This window comes from Carlito syrichta, unplaced genomic scaffold (assembly GCF_000164805.1).
Source record: "Carlito syrichta isolate Samal-C Ts95f unplaced genomic scaffold, Tarsius_syrichta-2.0.1 Scaffold106263, whole genome shotgun sequence".
In the NCBI taxonomy this organism is placed as follows: domain Eukaryota; kingdom Metazoa; phylum Chordata; class Mammalia; order Primates; family Tarsiidae; genus Carlito; species Carlito syrichta.
In genome coordinates, this window is record NW_007050359.1 from 315738 (window position 1) to 337249 (window position 21512).

The following is a 21512-nucleotide window of genomic DNA, read 5'->3' on the forward strand; positions in this document are numbered from 1 at the left end:
TCTGTTTAAATGTTTTGTCTTTCGAGTTAGTTAAGTCTTCCGATAAGCATAATAACAGTAGGATCCTGAGAAAGGTGATACAATTATTAGTTCATTCTTTTTAGTGTAGTTTGTTTTTTCCTTATATCAAATTGGAGTTTGTAGTTTTTTGTTGTGATTGCTGTTACAGAAGTACATCTTGCTGTAAACGTCCAAACTATGTAGAAGTTACTAAGTAAAACAAAAGTCATTCTCACTTTTAACTTTATAAAAATTCTGTGGTACCTTCCTTTGCTTGATTTATTGTCACCTGGCTACTTGAGTTGAGTTGCAAATCTTTTCTATTTCTGTTCCCTTTTTAATTAGGAAGAATAACTGATGGTTCTTTTTTCTATGGATCATTTTTGTGTGTGTGTTGGAGTCTCATTCTGTCCCCCAGGCTGGAGTGCAGTGGCACGCTCACAGCCACTGCAGTCTCGACCTGCCGGGCTCAGGTGATCATTCCACCTCAGCCTTCCAAGCATCTGGAACTATAGGCATGCACTACCACGCCCTGCTAATTTTTTGATTTATTGTAGAGATGAGGTCTCACCATGTTGCCCAGGCTGGTCTCAAGCCCGTAGGCTCAGGCAGTCTTCTCGCCTCCACCTCCCAAAGTGCTGGGATTACAGACGTGAGCCTCTGTATCCGGCTGGATCACTTTTTTATAACATCTTTTCCTTTGAAGGACTTACTTTTCTTTTAGTATGCACAACTTTTTAAAAAACTTTTTTCATTGCCTAAAAATGGAATTTTTTACATGAGTATAAGGATAGCGCAGACTATTTCATATTTAACAATTTGATGAGTTCTTGAGTAGCCTAATTATAATTAGTGTGTCAAGTTCTTAGACTTTTGAATTCATTTTACAGAAGAGTCTGCAGAGGAATCAATTGCTATCAGCATTGCACAAATGGAAAAACGTTTACTCCATGGCTTAATTCATAATGTTCTGCCATATGTCGGTACTTCCGTAAAAACTTTAGTATTAGCATACAGCTCTGCAGTTTCCAGCAAAATGGTATGTATGAATTAGCACTGGTTTAGTACTAAGAAAAAGCCATGACGTAACTTTGGTTTGCTTCTTCCTGAGTTTGATTAAGGAAAAAACCCACAAGTATTGAGTGCCTTCATGGGTAGACATATATTACTAGGTTTCATATTATTTCAGTTCTTACAACAATCTTTGTAGCATAGATATCATTGCCTATACATTATAAATAAGGAAACTGAGACTAGGAGAGACTGAACATTTTATACAATTGTGTAGATGTTAAGTGATAAAGCCCAGTTTTATATGATTCTGTATAATACCTAGGGCATGGTAAGATGGGTGAGATGAAACCACTGTTTTTTAAAAGTGTGTCTTGTTAGAATCTCCTTGTATTTGCCTTGAAAATGTAAATTTCCTGGGCTTACTCTCACAACACTGAAACAGATTGTCAGGGAAATGAACCCAGAATATTTTTAATGTCCTGTTGAAGTGTTTTTTTTTATATTGACAAAAGTTTGAAAAATCACTGAATTATTTTTTCTAATAGTTATCTGCTACTTAATAACTAAAGGTCTTCAGATCTTCACAGTGACAATTTTTTTCCTCATAGGTTAGGCAGATTTTAGAGCTTTGCCCTAACCTGGAACATCTGGATCTTACCCAAACTGACATTTCAGATTCTGCATTTGACAGGTTAGTTATTTTAAAATGTTTAGACATTAAAATATTTAAACATAAAAAAATTGTTCTATGATTTCTCATTTACATAATTGCCATTTATTCATGCTGTTTCTTTTTGTTTTTTATATATATATATTTTGAGTCAGGGTCTCACTGTGTCACCCAGACTGGAGTATAGTGACACAATCTCAGCTCACTGTAGCCTCAACCTCCTGGGCTCAGACCATCCTTTCACGTTAGCCTCCTGAGTAGCTGGGACTATAGGTGCACTCCACCATGCCTGGCTAAGTTTTTGACTTTTTGTAGAGACGAAGTCTGGCTATGTTGCCTAGGCTGATCTCAAACTTCTGGGTTCAAGCAGTCCTCTCACTTTGGCCTCCCAAAGTACTGAGATTACAGGCGTGCACCACCGTGGTTAGCCACTGCTGTTAATTTTTACTGCCAGATATAAGTCATGTACATAACTTGATAGCACTTCCAATTTTTTGCCTCTTGTTCATAGGTCCCAGGTGATCGAAAACTCCCCCGTGTGTCATCTTGCTGTTTCCATAGCCTTGTACTATGTCTAGGTTTTTGAGCCTTGCTGTGTGTAACCATGTAGATTGCTATTACAAGTTTTTTGTTTTTTTTTTTTTTGAGTTGGAGTCTTACTCGCTCGCCCCGGCTGGAGTGCAGTGGCACACTCATGGCCACCCCAGTGTCGACCTACAGGGCTCCGGTGATCCTTCTGCCTCAGCCTTCCAAGTAGCCGGATGCAGGCATGTGCTATTGCACCCGGCTAATTTTTGATTTATTGTAGAGACAAGGTCTTACCAAGTTGCCTGGGCTGGTCTCGAACCCATGGGCTCAGGCAATCCACGTGAACCACCGAGCCCGGCCAGTATTACATGTTTTTAAGAAGCTTTAGTTTTAGTTGGGCTTGAAAGCTCCTCAGATTCCTCACAGTTACTCTGAAATAGTATTGTTTTCTTCAAACTACACTCTTCACTGAGTATATTTCCTTGGATATCACCAATTTCCCTCCTATTGTGGCTCACTGTCTCTTTCCCACCCTAGCATTTATATCACCTTTTGTCCTGTTTTCAGAGGGAGAGGTACTCTTCTCTTGCTAAGACTAATGCTCTACCAATCCCTGCTTCTTGTTTCTTTTGGATTTTTCTCCATTCATCATTAGTTACTTTCTTTATCTCATGTGTTTACAGCCTCTCTTCTACTGGATACTTTTAGGATAATAAGCTTAAGTCTTTCCCAGCCTTACTCCTCTCCCATTCTACCTTTATGTTAGGTTAGCAATACTGTTAATCCAAAAAATGTTTTTCTTTTTCTTTTTTTTGAGTTGGAGTCTCAGTCTGTCACCCAGGCTGGAGTGCAGTGGCAGGATCAAGGCTCACTGCAGCCTTAGTCTCCTGGGCTCAGGCGATCCTTCCACCTCAGACTCCTGAGTAACTGGGACTATAGGCAAATGTCATTGTGCCCAACTGAAATTTAAAAAAATTTTTTTTTTGTAGAGCTGAGGTCTCTGTGTTGCCCAGGCCAATCTCGAATTTCTGGCCTCCCGTAATCCTCCTGCCTTGGCCTCCCAGTGTGCTGGGATTACAGACGTGAGCCACTGTGCCCAGCTACTCTTAGTTTCTTATTACTCTTATTGTATTTTTGTATTCCTAGCACCAAAAATAGTGTCTGACAATAGATAACTCAGTAAATGTTTTAGTGATTATATTAGATATAAAATCATTCTTCTAGTTTTCATCTACCTACATATAATGAAATGCTTTTAAAGAATTTAACGATATTCATTAATCCTCTTGCTACCTCTTAATTATAGTTGGTCTTGGCTTGGTTGCTGCCAGAGTCTTCGGCATCTTGATCTGTCTGGATGTGAGAAAATCACAGATGTGGCGCTAGAGAAGATTTCCAGAGCTCTTGGAATTCTGACATCTCATCAGAATGACTTTTTGAAAACTTCTACAAGCAAAATTACATCGACTACGTGGAAAAATAAAGACATTACCATGCAGGCCACCAAGCAGTATGCCTGTTTGCCTGATTTAACTAACAAGGGCATTGGAGAAGAAATAGATAACGAGCACCCCTGGACTAAGCCTGTTTCTTCTGAAAATTTTACTTCTCCTTATGTGTGGATGTTAGATGCTGAAGATTTGGCTGATATTGAAGATGCTGTGGAATGGAGACATAGAAATGTTGAAAGTCTTTGTGTAATGGAAGCAGCATCTAGCTTTAGTTGCTCCACCTCTTGTTGTTATAGTAAGGATATTGTTGGACTAAGGACTAGTGTCTGCTGGCAACAGCATTGTGCTTCTCCGGCCTTTGCATATTGTGGTCATTCATTTTGTTGTACAGGAACAGCTTTAAGAACTATGTCCACACTCCCAGAGTCTTCTCCAGTGTGTAGAAAAGCATCAAGGACTAGATTGCCTAGGGGAAAAGACTTAATTTACTTTGGGAGTGAAAAATCTGATCAAGAGACTGGACGTGTACTTCTGTTTCTCAGTCTGTCTGGATGTTATCAGATCACAGACCATGGTCTCAGGTGAGATATTAGTTCAAGAGCGGTAGGAAATGGATAGGTTTTCATTTTCAAGTAGTATATAAAAATTTTGGTCTAAGTAATTCCTTTCATTTGATGTACTTTAAGCAAGCGTGTTAACCAACTTCTGCCTTAGTTCAGTGTTGGAACAATAGAACTTGTGTTATCAACATGAAGTTTCATTTCAGTCAGTTTATATCTTCATGTTGATAACAGAAGTTCTATTGTGATATATGGAAGAATATAAATTTAAAAGTTTATGAATACTTAGTAAATGGCTATTTTAATATTCACATATTTTAAGGTACTTCATGGATGAATAAGATACACTTCTTACACTTAAGAACATGCAACAGAAGAAAATGTGTATGACATATTTTGTTGCTGTGTATTATTTGTGTATGTTACGGTTTTATATTGAGGGTTTTGGAAAATGTAGAATGTCCACAGAAGTATTATATAGCTCTGAAGTGTTTATAAAAACCAAAGCACTTCTGAGCTAAGATTTAGGTTGTGTAGCAAGAGTTTGGAACTTTTTGTGCTTGATCATGATCTACGTACTTCTGTTGCTTTCTTAAGTCATAAGGAGAACATGTGGAAGAAGTTCTCCATTTTATTTTCTCTTTTTTTTTTTCCTCAAGGAAAGGAGGGGTGGAGGTAAAACATTATTAGCCTACAGAGGTAGCTCTTCTCAACACCCAGGTTCTATTTTATGATTTATAGGATCCACTTGGAACTGTTAGGTTATGAGTGTCGAGATCATAACATGGTTCACTGAGGACTGGACAGATTTGGTCTAGATTGGTACTTGTTTTTTCTTTTTTCTGTAGAATTGGCTTTGTGCAAAATACTTAATCTCATAGTTGCGAGACTTATATAAGCTGCATATGTGTAAAGTATCTAACTGATACAGAATAGGTTTTCAGTAAGTGGTAGCAGCAGTTCAGTAATTGATTTTCTTTGATATGAGCCATTTAGATTAATTGCATGTTTCCTTTTAATATTGGGATGTCAGATATTTTATAATGAAAAATTCTTCCAGTGCAAAACCTAATATTCCTTGCCATTATAAAAAATACTTAATATGAAATATTACAAAAATCTTTTGTAAGTCATGTACAGTAACCAAAAGTATTCTCCCTTGAGGTAACTTCTACTGCCATGGTTTGGCTACTGTGAATCATTTCATTCATTTTCTGTTTATTTAAACCCATGTGCATTTATTATAGTTTCTTTAAAAAGCAAAGATAACCTTATTCTGAGTTTTTTACTTTTTTTTTTTGAATCAGAATCTCACTCTGTCGCCTAGGCTGAAATGCAGTGGCACACTCACGGCCATCACAGCCTTGACCTGCTAGGCTCAGGCAATCCTTCCACTTTAGCCTTCCAAATAGCTGGAAACACAGGCACTTACCACCATCCAAGCCTGCCTAATTTTTTGATTTGTTGTAGAGACAAAGTCTCGCCATGTTGCCCAGACTGGTCTCAAACACGTGGGCTCAGGCAGTCCTCTCGCCTCCGCCTCCCAAAGTGCTAGAATTACATGCATGAGCCACCGTGCCTGGCTAGCTTGGTTCTTTTTTTTTTTTTTAAAGCAGGATTTATTGAGAAGACAGAAAAGCTCCCACAGTGGGAGGGGACCCAAGGAAGTTGCCCGAGTTTATTCTTTAAGAAAATTTTTATTATATAGGGTACCAAAAAAAAAATAATAAACATATTTTAAGACGTGTTATCCATGTATTACTTTTTGAAGTTGAATTAAATTAAATTATGGTAGCAGTGTGTAGTATTACATTTGCTCAGTCGTACTTCTCTTTTCTTTGATTGCTTTGCTTGTCACATGGTGATGCTAGCATTCATTTGATTGACACCATCTTTTGGGGGAATGTCATACTTAAAATGTGTATACATTTTTTGGGCACCCTCATATATTTATATTTTAACAAATATGATTTCAGGTTTTTTTTAGTGCAACTTGGTTTTAAAGTAAAAGTAATTTTTGGTTTAATTTAAGACCTAACAACTCATTTTTCATTGCCATATCTTTTTCATTACCATCTTACCTTACTAAAATTTATTTGTGGCTCCATTCAGCTGCATTTTCAACATGACTATACTGTTTGTTCAAAGAATAAAGTAATATGTACCATTGTAATTCTTCAGAGCGACATTGATTTCTGGCCATGTGGCAGTTTTCCTTTTTTTTAAAAAAAAAATTTCTAAGAATGTTTAAAAAATAGCCCAGAACTTATTCAAATTCTTTATAATTAAAGATTGATTTCAAGGGTAGTCAAAATTTTGATGAATCCAAGAGGTGTTTTTTGCTTTCAATGATAAAGGATTTAGAAATTCATCTGGTATATGGGGGGGATACTTCTTCTAAAAGCAGTTGTAAGGTTTTATTTGATAACCAGAGAGATTCCTGCTCCCCTTCTTGATAAGGCAGAGTTAATTTCCTAAGTAAAATTTGAAGAAGAGCAGAAAAGTGTTTTTTAGTTTATCAAGTGATTTTGGGCAGTTATTATTAACAAAATCTGATGGTTTTAAACCTTGGACTAAATGGATAATTTCTCATTACTGGGATTGGAAATAAGTTGCATTTCTTCCTTAGGCTTTTCAGGAGTAGTGGTTAGGAGTTTGCATATGAGGTATTCTTGAGAAAAACAGTTGTGTTTGAATTGAAGAAAGAATGCTTTTTGGGAATGGGAGGGAGCACACAGGATCTGTCGTATCTGTGGCTGGTTGAAAAAGTCTTCAGTCTGCAGATTTTCTCTTTTTAATTAGACTTTATCTTGAAGGACTCTTTCTAAATCATTAAATATTTATTGATCACATACTGTTTGTCTTGCACTATTCCAATTGCTAGAGATTCAAAAGAAATAAGATAATTCCTCGCCTTCATGGAGTTTATAATCTATTGGTTGTAATAGACAAAAAAATATATATTCTTAAACTAAATAAATGTTCTGAAGAAAGGTAGAGTTACAAAAGAAAGAATACAGAGAATGGTATTTCATTTTGATGAACCAACAGAGGCTTCTTTGCAAAGAAGCATATACCTGTTTTTGTTTTTTTTTTGAGTTGGAGTCTCACCCAGGCTGGAGTGCAGTGGTATACTCACAGAACTGCTCCCAGACATCTCTTACCCCTATTGTATTGTTATTGTCACAGATTACATCTTTACATATTATATTCTTTAAGATAGATTTATACTTACTGTTTTATGCATTTGTATATGTATCTTTAACTTATCACTTTCTACCTTAAAATAATATACCAATTCATATATAATGAAAGAGCCTTAAAACAGTAAGTACATGTTCCACCTCCTATTATTTGTTATTTTTGCTAAAAAACAACAACAAAATTCTACGTAAGTTATAAGTCTTATAATGTATAACTACTATTCGTTCTTTAAACAATTGTTTTTTGGAAAAATTAAATATAGAAAAAAATCTTTTGTATTCACATATCTACCTTTTCTTTATTCTTTATTTTGTATATATCCATATTTCTATCTGCTGTCATTTTTCTCTGCCTGCAGAACTCACCTTAATATTTTTTGTAGTTTAGGTCTCTTATCAATGAATTATCTTATCTCAGCTCTTATGAAAAAAATTTCATTTTGCCTTTATTTTAGAAAGATTTTTCAGTGTATAGAATTCTAAGTTGACTTTTTTATTTTGGTACTTTCAAGATTTTCATTTTCAGCTTGCGTAATTTCTTTCTTTTCTTTTCTTTTCTTTTTTTAGCAGGGTTTATTGAGAGGACATAAAAGCTCCCACAGTGGGAGAGGACCCAAAGGGGCTGCCTGCGTATTTTCTGATGAGACATCTATTTAAGTTTTTGTCTTTGTTTCTTAAATATGTAATGTGTTTCTTTTCTCCAGCTGCTTACAATTTTTTTCTTTATTGATGGTTTTAATGCAGTTTGAATATCGCACGTGTTAATGTGATTTTCTTCATCTTTATCCTGTTGTTGAGTTTCTTTGATCTGTGGCTTTATAGTTTCTATAAAATTGGGGGGGAAATTCAGCCATTATTTTTTCAAGAGTTTTTTCTCCCCTCCTACTCTCTTTTCCTTACTTCTTGCTAGGACGTTGTTTATGTTAGAATTCTTGATCTCCTTACAGATCACTTAGTGGATTCATTTTTAGGACTATCTTAAGTAACTGCCACAGATTGGGTGACTTAAGACAACAAAATTTATTCCCTCACAGTTCTGGAGGCTTGAAATCCAAAATCAGGGTGTTGACCAAGCTATTCTCCCTCCACATCCTCTAAGGAAGGATTCTTCCTTAGCTTTTCTAGCTTTCATCAGACTCAGGTGTTGCGTGGTTTGAGGCAGCATGACTTCAAGCTCTGCCTTCATCTTTATACAAGGCCATCTTCCGTTCATGTCCATGTGTTTCTGTGTCTCTACATGGTGTTCTCCCTGTCATATCTGTGTCCAAATTTCCCTCTTGGGATTAAGGCCCACTCTTATGACCTCGTTTTAACTAAATAAAATTGACAAAGACCCTATTTCTAGCTAATGTCACTATCATGGATACTGGGGGTTAGGACTTTACTGTATCTTTTTCTTGGGGAGACCCAATTCAACTCATAACAACAGGGCTCTCATTTCTTGCTTTTGTTGATTTTTCTCTTGGTGCCTCATTTCAGATGATCTGCTTGTGTCTTCAGGTCTTACCATTTTTATAATGTCTAATCACTGTTTCTCTGTTTCTCTCATCCAGTGTATTTTTTATTTCAGATACTATATTATCTCTAGAAGTTTCATTGGGCATTCTCTCTCTGTCTCTCTGTCTGTCTGTCTCTCTGTCTCTCTCTCTCCACACAACGCACACATATAGGTACATACATACACATAAATATATAATGATATATATAAATATAAAAATAATATACATGATAGTATATGAAATATATATAAATAAACATTTTCTATTTCTCCCATTATTATTAATAATTTTCTTTTAAATTGTTAAGCAGTCTGGGTGCAGTGGCTCACATCTGTAATCCCAGCACTTTGGGAGGTTAAAATAGGAGAGTTGCTTGAGCCCAGGAGTTTAAGACCAGCCTGAGCAACATCGTGAGACCTTGACTCTACAAAAAATTAAAAAGTCAGTTGGGTACGATGGCACATGAGGTAGAAGAATTGCCTGATCCCAGGAGTTCAAGGCTGCAATGAGCTATGATCATGCCTCTGTACTCCAGCCTCGGTGGCAGAGTGTGACCCTGACTCAAAAAAAATAGGTTCTTTAAAATGAAAATAAGAGGGAGAAGTATACATTTAAACTTCTCATCGAGTTTGGCTTCTTAATTTTTTTTTTCTGTGTTGCTGATTAATGAACTGTTTTTAATAGGTTGATTTCGTCTTTAAACCTCGGTTCCAAAACTTTAAAATGTGCCCTCCTAATCTTAGCCATTCAAATCCTCATTGAATATATTCATCAATAACATATTTACAAGCCCGGCTCGGTGGCTCAGCCTGTAATCCTGTGCCTTTGGGAGACTGAGGTGAGTGGATTGCCTGAGCCCGTGGGTTCGAGACCTGCCTGGGCAGCGAGACCTCATCTCTACAATAAAATAAAAAAATCAGCCGGGCATGGTAGCACATGCCTGTAATTCCGGCTACTCAGAAGGCTGAGGCAGAAGGATCACCAGAGCCCAGCAGGCAAGGCTGCGGTGGCTGGGAGCGGCCACTGCACTCCAGTCTAGGCGATCGAGTGAGACTGCAGCTCAAAAACAAACAAAACAAAACAAAAAAATAATATATCTACAATTCTTTCTAATCTCATTTAATAACTTACATACTTTTTACTTCCTAATTTTTATGTACTTATATAATCAACTTAATTTTTATCTACTACATTAATTACAATGTTAGTTTCTTGACATCCCTTTTCAGTTTCCAGTTTTTCTGATTTTTGCTGTTGTACTATTACTTTCATAGTACCATTGTACAGAAAGTTGATTTCATTGTCATTTTAGCCACCTTTTAATTCTATTTATATCAGTGTTTTTATTCTAAATTATGCCATTAGTTTTTTCATTTTTATTGAAATGCAATTCACTCACCATTGAATTTGCTTTTTTTAAGTGTACAGTTAATTCAGTGAATTTTAGTATGTTTACAAGATTTTTCATCCATTACCATCATCTAATTTAGAAACATTTTTATCATCCCCAAAAGAAACCCCATACTTATGAACAGTCACCCCCCATTCTACCTTACCCCCAGCCTCTCATAAGCACTAATCTGCTTTCTGTCTTTGTAGATTTATGTATTCTGGAATAATAGTATTAATGAAATCATACAATGTGTAACCTTTGGTATCTGGCTTTTTTCACTTAGCATAATGTATGTTATAGTTTGTTTCAGAACTTTGTGACTGCATAATATATAATTGTATAGATATACCATGTTTTATTTGTCTATTCATCAATTTATGGACATTTGAGTTGTTTCTGTTTTCTGACTATTATGAATAATGATAATGTTACTGTGAACATTCATGTGCAAGGTTTTGTATAAACATATGTTTTTAATTCTCTTGAATATATACCAAAGACAGGAATTGCTGGGTCATATGCTAACTCTAATTTTTCTCAGAAGTGCCAGACTGGTCATTAGGTTTAAAACTTAAATAATTTTCTTGATAATTTTTACCTAGACAATAAAGTAGAAGAATGACCATTATAATTCCAAGTTTCAGTACTTAGAATTGAATTACTGTAATGTTTTTATAAAGAAGTTTCATAGACTTCTTTACTGAATGTCTTTAGGGAAAATGTGTAAAGTTTTTCTGAGTTAAATGTATTCCTTCCTAAGGATGAGGTTAGTTATCAGTGTTTTGCAGAAGTTGTTAAATGATTTATTACCAAGTTGAAAGGTATGTAAAATAGTTGTTCAGCCATAGGAATACGTACGTTTGCATAGATTAATATATTCTAATTGCCAAATTATTTTTCTTACAGGGTTTTGACTCTGGGAGGAGGGCTGCCTTATTTGGAGCACCTTAATCTCTCTGGTTGTCTTACTGTAACTGGTGCAGGCCTGCAGGATTTGGTTTCAGTGTGTCCCTCTCTCAATGATGAATACTTTTACTACTGTGACAACATTAACGGTAATGCTTTTTAACAATGAGTTAATTTTGAAGGAACTGGTTTTTAAAAATTTAGGGGTTCTTACAAATTTTATAGTTTTCATTTAGCTTTCTAGATTTCTAATTACCAAACTGTCTTACTTTCAGATTTCATTCTTTTAAATTGTTTTTATTAACTAACTTCTTGAAAGGTAAGTTTTTCTTGCAGACAAATATTTCAAATATTCATTCTGCTGAATTTTGAAGCATGTAATGGTTTAATTTTTGAACCTGCTTTTAAAAATCCTAAGATAAATAATTTGTGATCTTTGTTTTGTTTTGTTTTGTTTCTTTTTCGTAAGCCTGTTATATCCTGCAATGGATCTGTTGAATATACTTTTTCAAAATACATTCAGTGCCTTTTTGGGCATTTGATAGCCAGTGGTAGAAACTGAATTTCCCAGAAGCATAGAAAACTGCTCTTCAGTTATTAGTAAGCAAATTAACTTCCTGTATTTATAACTGGAAAAAAATTTACTTACTATGTAACTGTCTTTTTATAGCATATACTGTTGTCTTTGAGTGCCCGATTCATTTTAAGATGATAGGAAGATCACTGAGTTTTTCTTAGGCAGAAAGATCGATGAGAGCCAGGAAGACTAGAGCGAGTAATAATGACATACCAGGAAGTAGAGAAGTTGGCAAATCTGCTATTTCTCAGAGATTAGATTTTCCTTAAAACCTATATGAAGAGAGAGAAGATCACAGCTCTCTTATTTTTGGAATCACATTGTTATGCAGGAGAAGACCTACCATGTTTTTGATACATCAACACTAAGTCTGACATTTCTTTACTCTCTGTTGCTTTCATTCCTTGTGTATAATCAAGGAATGGTGAAACTGTCATTTTAGTTGCAACCTGCTAAGTCTATAAAACAAAGTGTAATGAGGTGAAGCAGTTACTTTTGTGTATGCAATGGATTTGAGAAGGGAGATCTTTTTTTTAAACATAAAGTTATGTCATTTGTATGTTCAGTGACTTCTTAAGGCTTATAGGACACATTATCAAGAGTAATCAATAAGCAGTTATTTTTATAAGAAAAAATTTTATTTGTATGTTGCACTTAAGTTTTCCATATTTATTTCAGTATAGGCTGTACTTGGAAATAAATCTCAGATCCTAGTTAATTATATTTATTTGGGGGGTATATAGATATAACTGGGTAGAGGCGGGATTGGGTTTCAGTTCATTTTTATGCCTGCTTATTTTGTGTTTGTGTGTTTTTAAACTTCTTGAAATAATTTAGATGATTTTGCACTTTGTCACTATTTGTATCTTAACTGGTTTTGAATAAATAAATATTAAATTATTTCAAAGGAGCAATAATATACCTTTTGTTGAATATAAGATTTTTTTGGATAAATGATTGGTGATTTTCGATAAATGAATTGTAATGAAAATATCTGGCTTTGAAAAATTTGAAAGGAAACTGCCATGTTTCTATATCAATATTAAGTCTCTTTTTATAGCTTGTTAAAGCATGATTTGGGGAAAATGGAAATCCTTTAAAGTTTACAAGGTGACATGTCATATAACATGTGTTGCAGAGTTTCAGGCAGTTGTTCTTAAAGCTATACTGTTATGTAATCTTTTCCTTGAAAGGTCATATGGTCAACCTAGAAAGTGTTTTATTATTTTTTTAATTATTTCAGAAAGCAGTCAGTATGTATGTTTTAATAGATGGCGTTAAAGTAATCGAGAATTGTATATAGGCAACAAATTGTATTTCAGACATTTGAGAGTGATGTTTAACTAAAAATATATTTTGTTAAAAGAAAGTCTACATAGTTAACTACCAGGTTACTAGCTAAAAATAGTAAATACTTATAAACATTAGTCATTAACTAAATAATAACTATGATAAGTAAAGTAGAATGACCTAGTTTCTAAGAATTAGCAGAGATTTTTGGAGTAGATAAGTTAGTAATCACATATTCAAACAATAACTACCTTGAGCAATGTGTTGTACTAAGCATTGATATAAAATGCAAATTTTGATTCCTCTGAATAATTCTTTGACTTTTAAATTTATTTGAAAACTTCTTAGTCATAGCATTTAAAAAAATTCTTTATTATTTAAGAAGTGTTAAATGGAACAGCATAGTTATAGAGCTGGGAAGAATATTTGAACAATGATAGAAAAATAGACGTTTTTTGTACTGACTTGCATTTCAATGTATGTGTAATTTATACATTAAGGTAGATTAGCTCATAGTTTTGGAGGTGACACAGTCTCAGATGATATGCTGTCTTATGTTTCTAATTTAAGTTAAAGAGGAGTTAAAGGTAAGTGAAGGTAAGTGCAGATATACAGCATAAGTGATGTACTTTAAACCCAGGAAAAGCAACTAATTTATAATAAAAATTTGGAGAAATTTTAGCTAGCTTTATAGTTTTTCTCATTTAATGCTTAAAAGTGCTGTCTTACAAAATTATTCTTTACCATGCATTTAAATATTTCATTTGATGATTATGCAATTTTATTTTCCTATTTTCTTTATTAATTTTCATTCTTTAATGTAATTTAGCCCTCATATATTATAATCATTTGGTTCTCTGTTCTACATAAAGAAAGAAGTTAAATGTATAAATGGAACTACCTTGTGAATTGGCAATATCTATTGAAGCACAGCTGTCTACTTGAGATGCTAGGCAATTCAAAATATTTTAGTCATATTTCTTTCTAATGCTCCCTTACCCTTTCTGTTGTCTATTTAGTCTCTTTTCTTAACAATCCTGTGAAACTTCAGGATCTTACTTTAATGTTGCTTACAGTTTTCATGCTTTGGAAAGTGCTATACTTCCTTGTTTTTTACAATATGATATTAAGTATAAAACAGTGATTGTCTTCACTTTTGCTTTGCACTGCACCTTCAGCAAAATAAAATCCCTTGATGGATGCTATTGCTTTCATGGTTATTGAGATCAGGCACCAATCACAGCTCTGTTATTGACCTTATGATGGGATTGTAGTTTGGAATGATTTAATATTACAGTTATTGATGAATTGCCTATAGGCTTCTTTATATAGATCCTACTTTTGGAATTTGGAAACATCAACATATTCTCTCTCTTTATATACTTAGAATCTCACTGACACTCATATTCTAGTACATATTTGAATGAAGGGATACATTATATATCAATATGTGCAAGAATTTTATTTTGTGATGAATAAGGAAATGCTGACAGCAAGATTGTGCTTTTTGTCTAATATAGGTACAGACTTTTATTCTTACACTTTTCTTACCCTATTATCCCTACCATCATTCCTTAGACTTCAAGAGCAAGAGTGACCCAGGTGGCCAGGGTGGAGACTGAGGATACTGGATCCTGTGTCTTTGGGGAGGATTATGAAAAGTTATGGTGTCTGGTTAGATCTGAATGTCTTAGGAGAAGAGCTTCCTTTATCCAGTTGTGACTTTGAAGCTCCTTTTTCCTTTTTCCCTTGAAAACCACCTGCTTATTTTACTTAGTCACTTCCAGTCATGAGATGTGATTTTTCCTAGGCCGCTGTTGAATTTAGTATAACATTTCTTTCTTACCTTTTTAAAAATAGGAATATAGTAAGTCCTCACTTAACATCATCAATAGATTCTTCAAGCAAAACTGTATTACAAAGCCAATTTTTTTTTTGTTCTCTTCGTTTTGACGAAACAATATTATTTGGGATTTGCTGTATGTTGTTTTGCTTAAAGTGGCAGTTTCCAAGAACCTATCGGCAACGTTAAGTGAGAACTTACTGTATAAATATTTTGAAGTATTTCAGGGTGTTTTAGTTAGAAAATTGTATGAAAGTCTTCATATCCCTTTCCTCTTATTTCTTTTTAAAAATTTAGAATAGAATTACATTATGATGAAATGATGATCAGATACATCATTGGTCTATGGTAGGTGATAGGTAGGCAAAACAGGAGGTAGTGTAAGGGGTGAGGAAGACAGGCAAAGGAAAGGTGTGGAGGACAGATTGGTGCACAGTAGGTAAAGCTGGAAATGCATTCAAAGTAAAAACTTCATCAAAAGTTGACAGTGGGAGAAGAATTTCAAACCCTAGGATTTAGCAGGGCATTTCTAATAAAGACTTAATGTATACTAAACAACTATTTTATCTTGACTTAGTGATTAAGATGACTAACATTGTGTCTGTTTTAAGGGCAAATAATCCAAACAAAAATGCTGCTTTGTGAACTTCAAATATTTGACACATGTAATGTTTCATTTAAAATAGAACAGATTTTTATTTTGATTAAATAAAAATGGATTTGTGGTAATTCAGTATATTTAAAATAATTTTAAACTTTCAATTATGGACAATTTTAAACATAGACATAGAATAATCTAATGAATTATCATGTACCATCAACTTAGACAGTTATAAATCTTTGGCCAATCTTTCACTTACACCATTGCCCATTCCCCTTCCTTCTCCTTCATTAACTTGAAACTAATCATAGGCATCATTTCAATTTTAAAATGAAATATAACTATTTGAGATCATAAGCTTTGCATTTCCACACACACATGTAAAGTTCATTAGTTTCTTTTCTTGATGGTAATGTCATTTCCATAGTGAAGTATATGAACATTATCCTTTAATGACTATGAATCTTAGGAAATTTACCCTTTGTAATTCGCATAAACTATCTGGGGAATACAAGGAAAGGTTAAATATCTGGAAATAAATGTGTTCAATTGCAACTAATTAGTTTATTATGGTGGTAATAGAATAGTTGACTTATTTTGCAATTCTAAAAAAACACAAAGTAAATTTAAAATATGTATCTGAGTTAAACTAGATATCACCTGAGTACTGTGATTTTTTTTTTTAGCTATAATCCATATGATATATTCTGCAGTAAAATTATATTTCATGTACTTTTTCATTTTGTATTGTCCTTTTACTTTGGTTGTTCTAGTTGATGTGCAAAGAACTAGTTAACTACTCTTTATTTGTTCATGGTGCAGACAAACTGAAAGACTTCAATACAGTCGAAATCGTCTTTTTCACATTTGCCTGCCTTTATGAAAACTGTCATTCACTCAGAATACTTAAAATTTGAATATGTGCTACGAAACCTCTTCTTTGATATTTTCGAATTCTCATCTATATTTCCTAATGAATATTTTACCTACTGTCTGGGTAACATAGTGTGGGATAAAATGTTTGTTATTCTACAAATGTTTTATTTCTCTTCTTTGTAAGTGAATGACAGTTTTTATTATGACTTAGATAAGGTTTAATTAATCACTCATTATATATTTAATTTTGGAAAATAATTGCATCTAACCCTACCATATGTTTGTTTGTTTGTTTTGCTTTAGATAGTAAATAAAAATATGGCAAACATGTTAAGTCAATTTGTGTTTATATACGTATATAGTTTATTTTGCTTTAAGTTTTGAATATAATATCTATAATAATTGCTCAGTACTGGATTCTTTAGCTGATCTGTTACACCTAGGGTTGTTTTTGCCTTAATTTTATTTCTGAGAATGTGCAGGTTATAAGAATCTGTCGTTAAGTTAGCTTGGCAGTCTTCTGTGAATTGTCTCCTTTCTGTTTTGGGCTTTTTATATTGTAAAATTGTTGCCAAAAGTTATTTTTTCCTTTCTTCCATATTCCTTTTAGATGATGAAGCATATATTAGTTAAAGTTGAGCTGCTATTGGTGATTTTTGTGTCTGAATAATTTTTTATACACCCGTCATGAGATTTTACTTATAAATGTACTGCTAGTAAAACACATTTTGTAGCTCCTTCATAAACAAAATTTTTTTCATGTAATCGCTGAGAAATTCCTCCTTTCACATTTTTCTGTTTTCACACAGGTCCTCATGCTGATACTGCCAGTGGATGCCAGAATTTGCAGTGTGGTTTTCGAGCCTGCTGCCGCTCTGGCGAATGACCCTTGACTTCTGACCTTTGTCTACTTCATATAGCTGAGCAGGCTTCCTTTCATGCACTTTACTTATAGCACATTTCTTGTGTTAACCATCCCTTTTTGACGTGACTTCTTTTGGCCCATTTCTTACAACTTCAGAAATCCTAATTTACCAGTGAACTGTACAGTGTTGTTTCTCTTTCAAATTATATTTTTGTTTTAGGGATTAGGCTTTTTCATGAGGGTGAAAACAGTCTTATCAGATCACTTTTAAAATGCTTTGAAAAGAATGTTGTTAATGCCGTGACATTTAAAGTATTTTATAGATTATTCTGAGTTTTAAAATCAACAGGGATTATTGGTTCTCTTTACATACAAACACTGTACCTGTACCAAGCTTTGCAGGTCTTTTCAGACATGCATTTCTGAACATTTATTTTCAAAGACTGTACATTTTGGAAACTCATCTCTTTTCCATAATGTTTCCTTTATTTGAATAATTACAAGAGGGCCAATTCAAACAAACCCATATATAATATTCTTTAATATTGTAGAATAAATTGGTTTCTTGGTGTCAGCTCAATGAGCTAGCAAAGCACCAATCTTCATCTTTGCTTTCTTCCAAGACCTCGGTTCTCACCATTGTCCCTAAGTTGTCAAATTTGGGAGGGATTTTTACAAATTCCCACAATCATTGAAGAAATGTATAAATAAAACTTACTTTGAGGACTTTACCAAGTGATATCTGTTGTGTTGTGATTTTATTATAAATCTCAATCAGGTTTACTTCAGTGTAAGATAGGACTAAGTATTTTATCTTTTAAGCATCCTGAAATTATAGCCCTGGCATGACAGTTTTAGACAGGTACTGTATTTTGTTGAATTGAATATCTTAAAAATTAGTTATTGAATAGTCGGAATTTGAATTTTAAGTTTATATTGCTTTGTGAAAAAGAAAGGCACATAAATATTGGGTTAACTGTACGTCAAGCTATGTGAAATTTTATGTCATGAAGAAGAAAATGGCAGTGTGCCTCCAGTTTTTACAAATACAGGCATACTTTGTTTTATTATGCTTCATTTCATTGCATGTCACAGATACTGCATTTTTTTTTTAAAAGTTGAAAATTTGTGGTAACTGTAGAGCAAGTCTGTTGGCACCATCTTTTCAACAGCATGTACTCACTTTGTGTCTCTGTTGCATTAGGATAATTCTTGAAATATTTCAGACTTTTTATTATAATTGTTATGGTGATCTGTGATCTATGATGTTACTATTGTGCTTGTCTTGGAATGCCTTGAGCCATGCCCAAATAAGACAGAGAACTTAACTGATAAATGTTATACATGTTCTAACTATTAACACTGACTGGCTGTTCCCCCGTCTCTCTCCCTCTCCTTGGACCTCCTTATTCCCTGAGACACAGTATTGAAATTAGGCTCCACGTAATAACTCTGCAACGGCCTCTAAGTGTTCAAGTGAAAGAAAGAGTTGTATATCTCTCACTTTAAAACAAAAGCCAGAAATGATTAAGCTTAGTGAGGAAGGCATGTCGAAAGCTGAGAAAAACTGAAAGGTAGACCTCTTGTACCAAACAGCCAAGTTGTAAATGCAAAGCAAAATTAAAAAGTGCTACTCCACTAAACACACAAATTATAAGAAAGTAGAACAGCCTTATTGCTGATACAGAGAAAGTTTTAGTGGTCTGCATAGATCAAACCAGCCACAAAATTTCTCTAAGCCAAAGCATAATCCAGAGCAAAAAGACAAGAGAGATGGGGAAGCTGCAGGAAAAAAGTGAAGCTAGCAGAGGTTCATGAGGTTTAAGGAAAGAAGACATCTCTGTTGACATAAAAGTGCAAGATGAAGCAGCAAATTATCCAGAAGATCTGGCTAAGGTCATTGATGAAGGTGCCTATACAAAACAACAGATTTTTAGTGTAGGTGAAACAACCTATTGGAAGAAGATACGATGTTGGACTTTCACAACTAGAGAGGAGAAATTGATGCCTGGCTTCAAAGCTTGAAAGGACAGGCTGAATCTTCAGGGGCTAATACAGCTGGTGACTTAAAGTTGAAGCCAGTGCTCATTGACCATTCTGAAAAACCTAGGACCCTTAAGAATTATGCTAAAGCTACTCTGCCTGTGTATTATAAATGGAACAACAAAGTCTTGATGACAGCACATCTGTTTACATCATGGTTTACTGGATATTTTAGACCTGTTGACCTGCTCAAAAAAAGATTCCTTTCAAAATATTATTGTTTATTGATGATGTCTCTGGTTACCCAAGAGCTCTGATGGAGATATACAAGGGGAATAATATAGTTTCCTTGCCTGCTTCACAACATCTGTTTTGTAGTCCATGGATCAAGGTGGAATTTTAACTTTCAAGTCTTTAGTATTTAAGAAATAGTATTTAAGGTAATAGCTGCCATAGATAGTGTTTCCTCTGATAAAACTAGGCAAAGTAAGTTGAAAAGATTCTGGGAAGGATTCATCTAGAAGGATTCATCTTAGATGCCATTAAGAATTTTTGTGATTTATAGGAGGTCAGAATATCATCAGTATTAATAAGAGTTTGGAAGAAGTTGATTTCCAGTTCTTATGAATGACTTTGAAGGGCTCAAGACTCCCATGAAGGAACTAACTGCAGGCTTGGTGGAATAAGAATGTGGAGCCTGAAGGTGTGTCTGAGTTGCTGCGATCTCATGATGAAACTTGAGATATTTATTGAGATAGCACCTACTCCTGGTTAAGATGCTGTGAACATTGTTCAAAGCAAAGGATTATTACAACGTTATGCAAACTTAGCTGATAAAACCACAGCAGCATTTGAGAGGGTTGACTCCAATTTTTAACAAAGTTTTGTGGGTAAGATGTTATCAAACATTGCATGCCGCAGAGAAATTTCTTAGGAAAGGAAGAGTCCAACAGTCTTCATTGTCTTATTTTAAGAAATTGCCATAGCCATTCCAAGATTCAGCAGTCACTACCCTGATTAGTTGGCAGCCATCAGTATTGTGGCAAGACCCTCGACCAGCAAAAAGGTTGCAACTTGCTGAAGGCCCAAATTATTGTTAGCATTTTTTAAGCAATAAGCATTTTAAAATTAAGTTTAAATTAAGTTTTTAGACATAACGCTGTTACACACGAAATAGACTACAATATAGAACAAGAGTAACTTTTATATGCATTAGGAAACCAAAAAATTTGTCTGACTTGCTTTATTACAATATAAACTTTATTGTGGTGGTCTGGAACCAAGTGCGCAGTATCTCTGAGGTATGCCTGTATATGCAAAGCTGTGGAAGAGGACTGATCTTGGAATCTGGTTCTTTGTGGCTCGGTTCATCTGTCCATCCCTCCTTCCCTCCCTCCCTCCCTTTTTTCGAGGGGAGGACTAGGAGAAAAACTACAGGTAGACATACTTCAAGAGAAAACTTAGCTTTAGACAGTTTTGTCTAATAAGGAAGGAACATTTGATGCAATATATGTAAGCAGAACTCACTACTACTTTTTAATTCAACTAACAAATTAAATATCACATGAGAAGATGAACTTTAAAGGGAGGCTTTCTGGCTGGGCGTGGTGGCTCACACCTGTAATCCCAGCACTTGGGGAGGCTGAGGTGAGAGGGTTGCCTGCCCCCGGGGGTTCGAGACCAACCTGGGCAACTTGGCGAGACCTTGTCTCTACAATAAATCAAAAAATTAGCTGGGCATGGTGGTGTGTGCCTGTAGTTCCAGCTATTTGGAAGGTTGAGACGGAAGGATCTCCTGAGCCCAGCAGGTTGAGTCTGCGTTGAGCCTGCCACTGCACTCCAGCTTGGGTGACAGTGAGATTCTGCCTCAAAAACAAAAAACAAGGAAGGCTTTCTATGATACTCGCTGAAGTTTTACCTTTCTCTAAGAATTCTCTCCTTTTGATGCCATTGCTGTTAATATTTACAAAACGAGATGGAAGCCTACAGGCTTCTTGCATGTAGAGTAGGGCGGACTATGTTACCTTTTGAGTTTGTTAGCTCTTAAGCTTAATTTGTCATGTCTTTTGTGGCACCACTACACCCAACCTCCTGTAAAAGTCTGATTTAAGCACAAAGGAAGAAAACAACCTTGATTCTCCTAGATAACTTGAAATCTGAGTTTAGTGAGTGTTTACAGGGTCAGAAGTTTTATGTTCTAAGGTTCACTGTTTTGTAGTTACTGTATTTTTATTTCCCTAAGTGTTCAATAAA

General features: G+C 34.6%; 1 protein-coding gene across 2 annotated transcripts in view; it reads left to right on the top strand.

Moving 5' to 3' along the window:
- Positions 1-18015, top strand: part of FBXL5 (F-box and leucine rich repeat protein 5) — a 29765-nt gene extending 11750 nt beyond the window's left edge. Inside the window, exons 6-10 of one of the 2 annotated variants that reach the window (XM_008066925.2) lie at positions 891-1039; positions 1623-1705; positions 3519-4244; positions 11225-11373; positions 17221-18015. In XM_008066925.2, coding sequence (XP_008065116.1) covers positions 891-1039; positions 1623-1705; positions 3519-4244; positions 11225-11373; positions 17221-17297 — 1184 coding nt within the window. In that variant the 3' untranslated portion in view covers positions 17298-18015. The remainder of the gene's footprint in view (positions 1-890; positions 1040-1622; positions 1706-3518; positions 4245-11224; positions 11374-17220) is intronic. The other variant, XM_021716748.1, reaches the window with a different exon arrangement.
- Positions 18016-21512: the final 3497 nt, after the last annotated feature.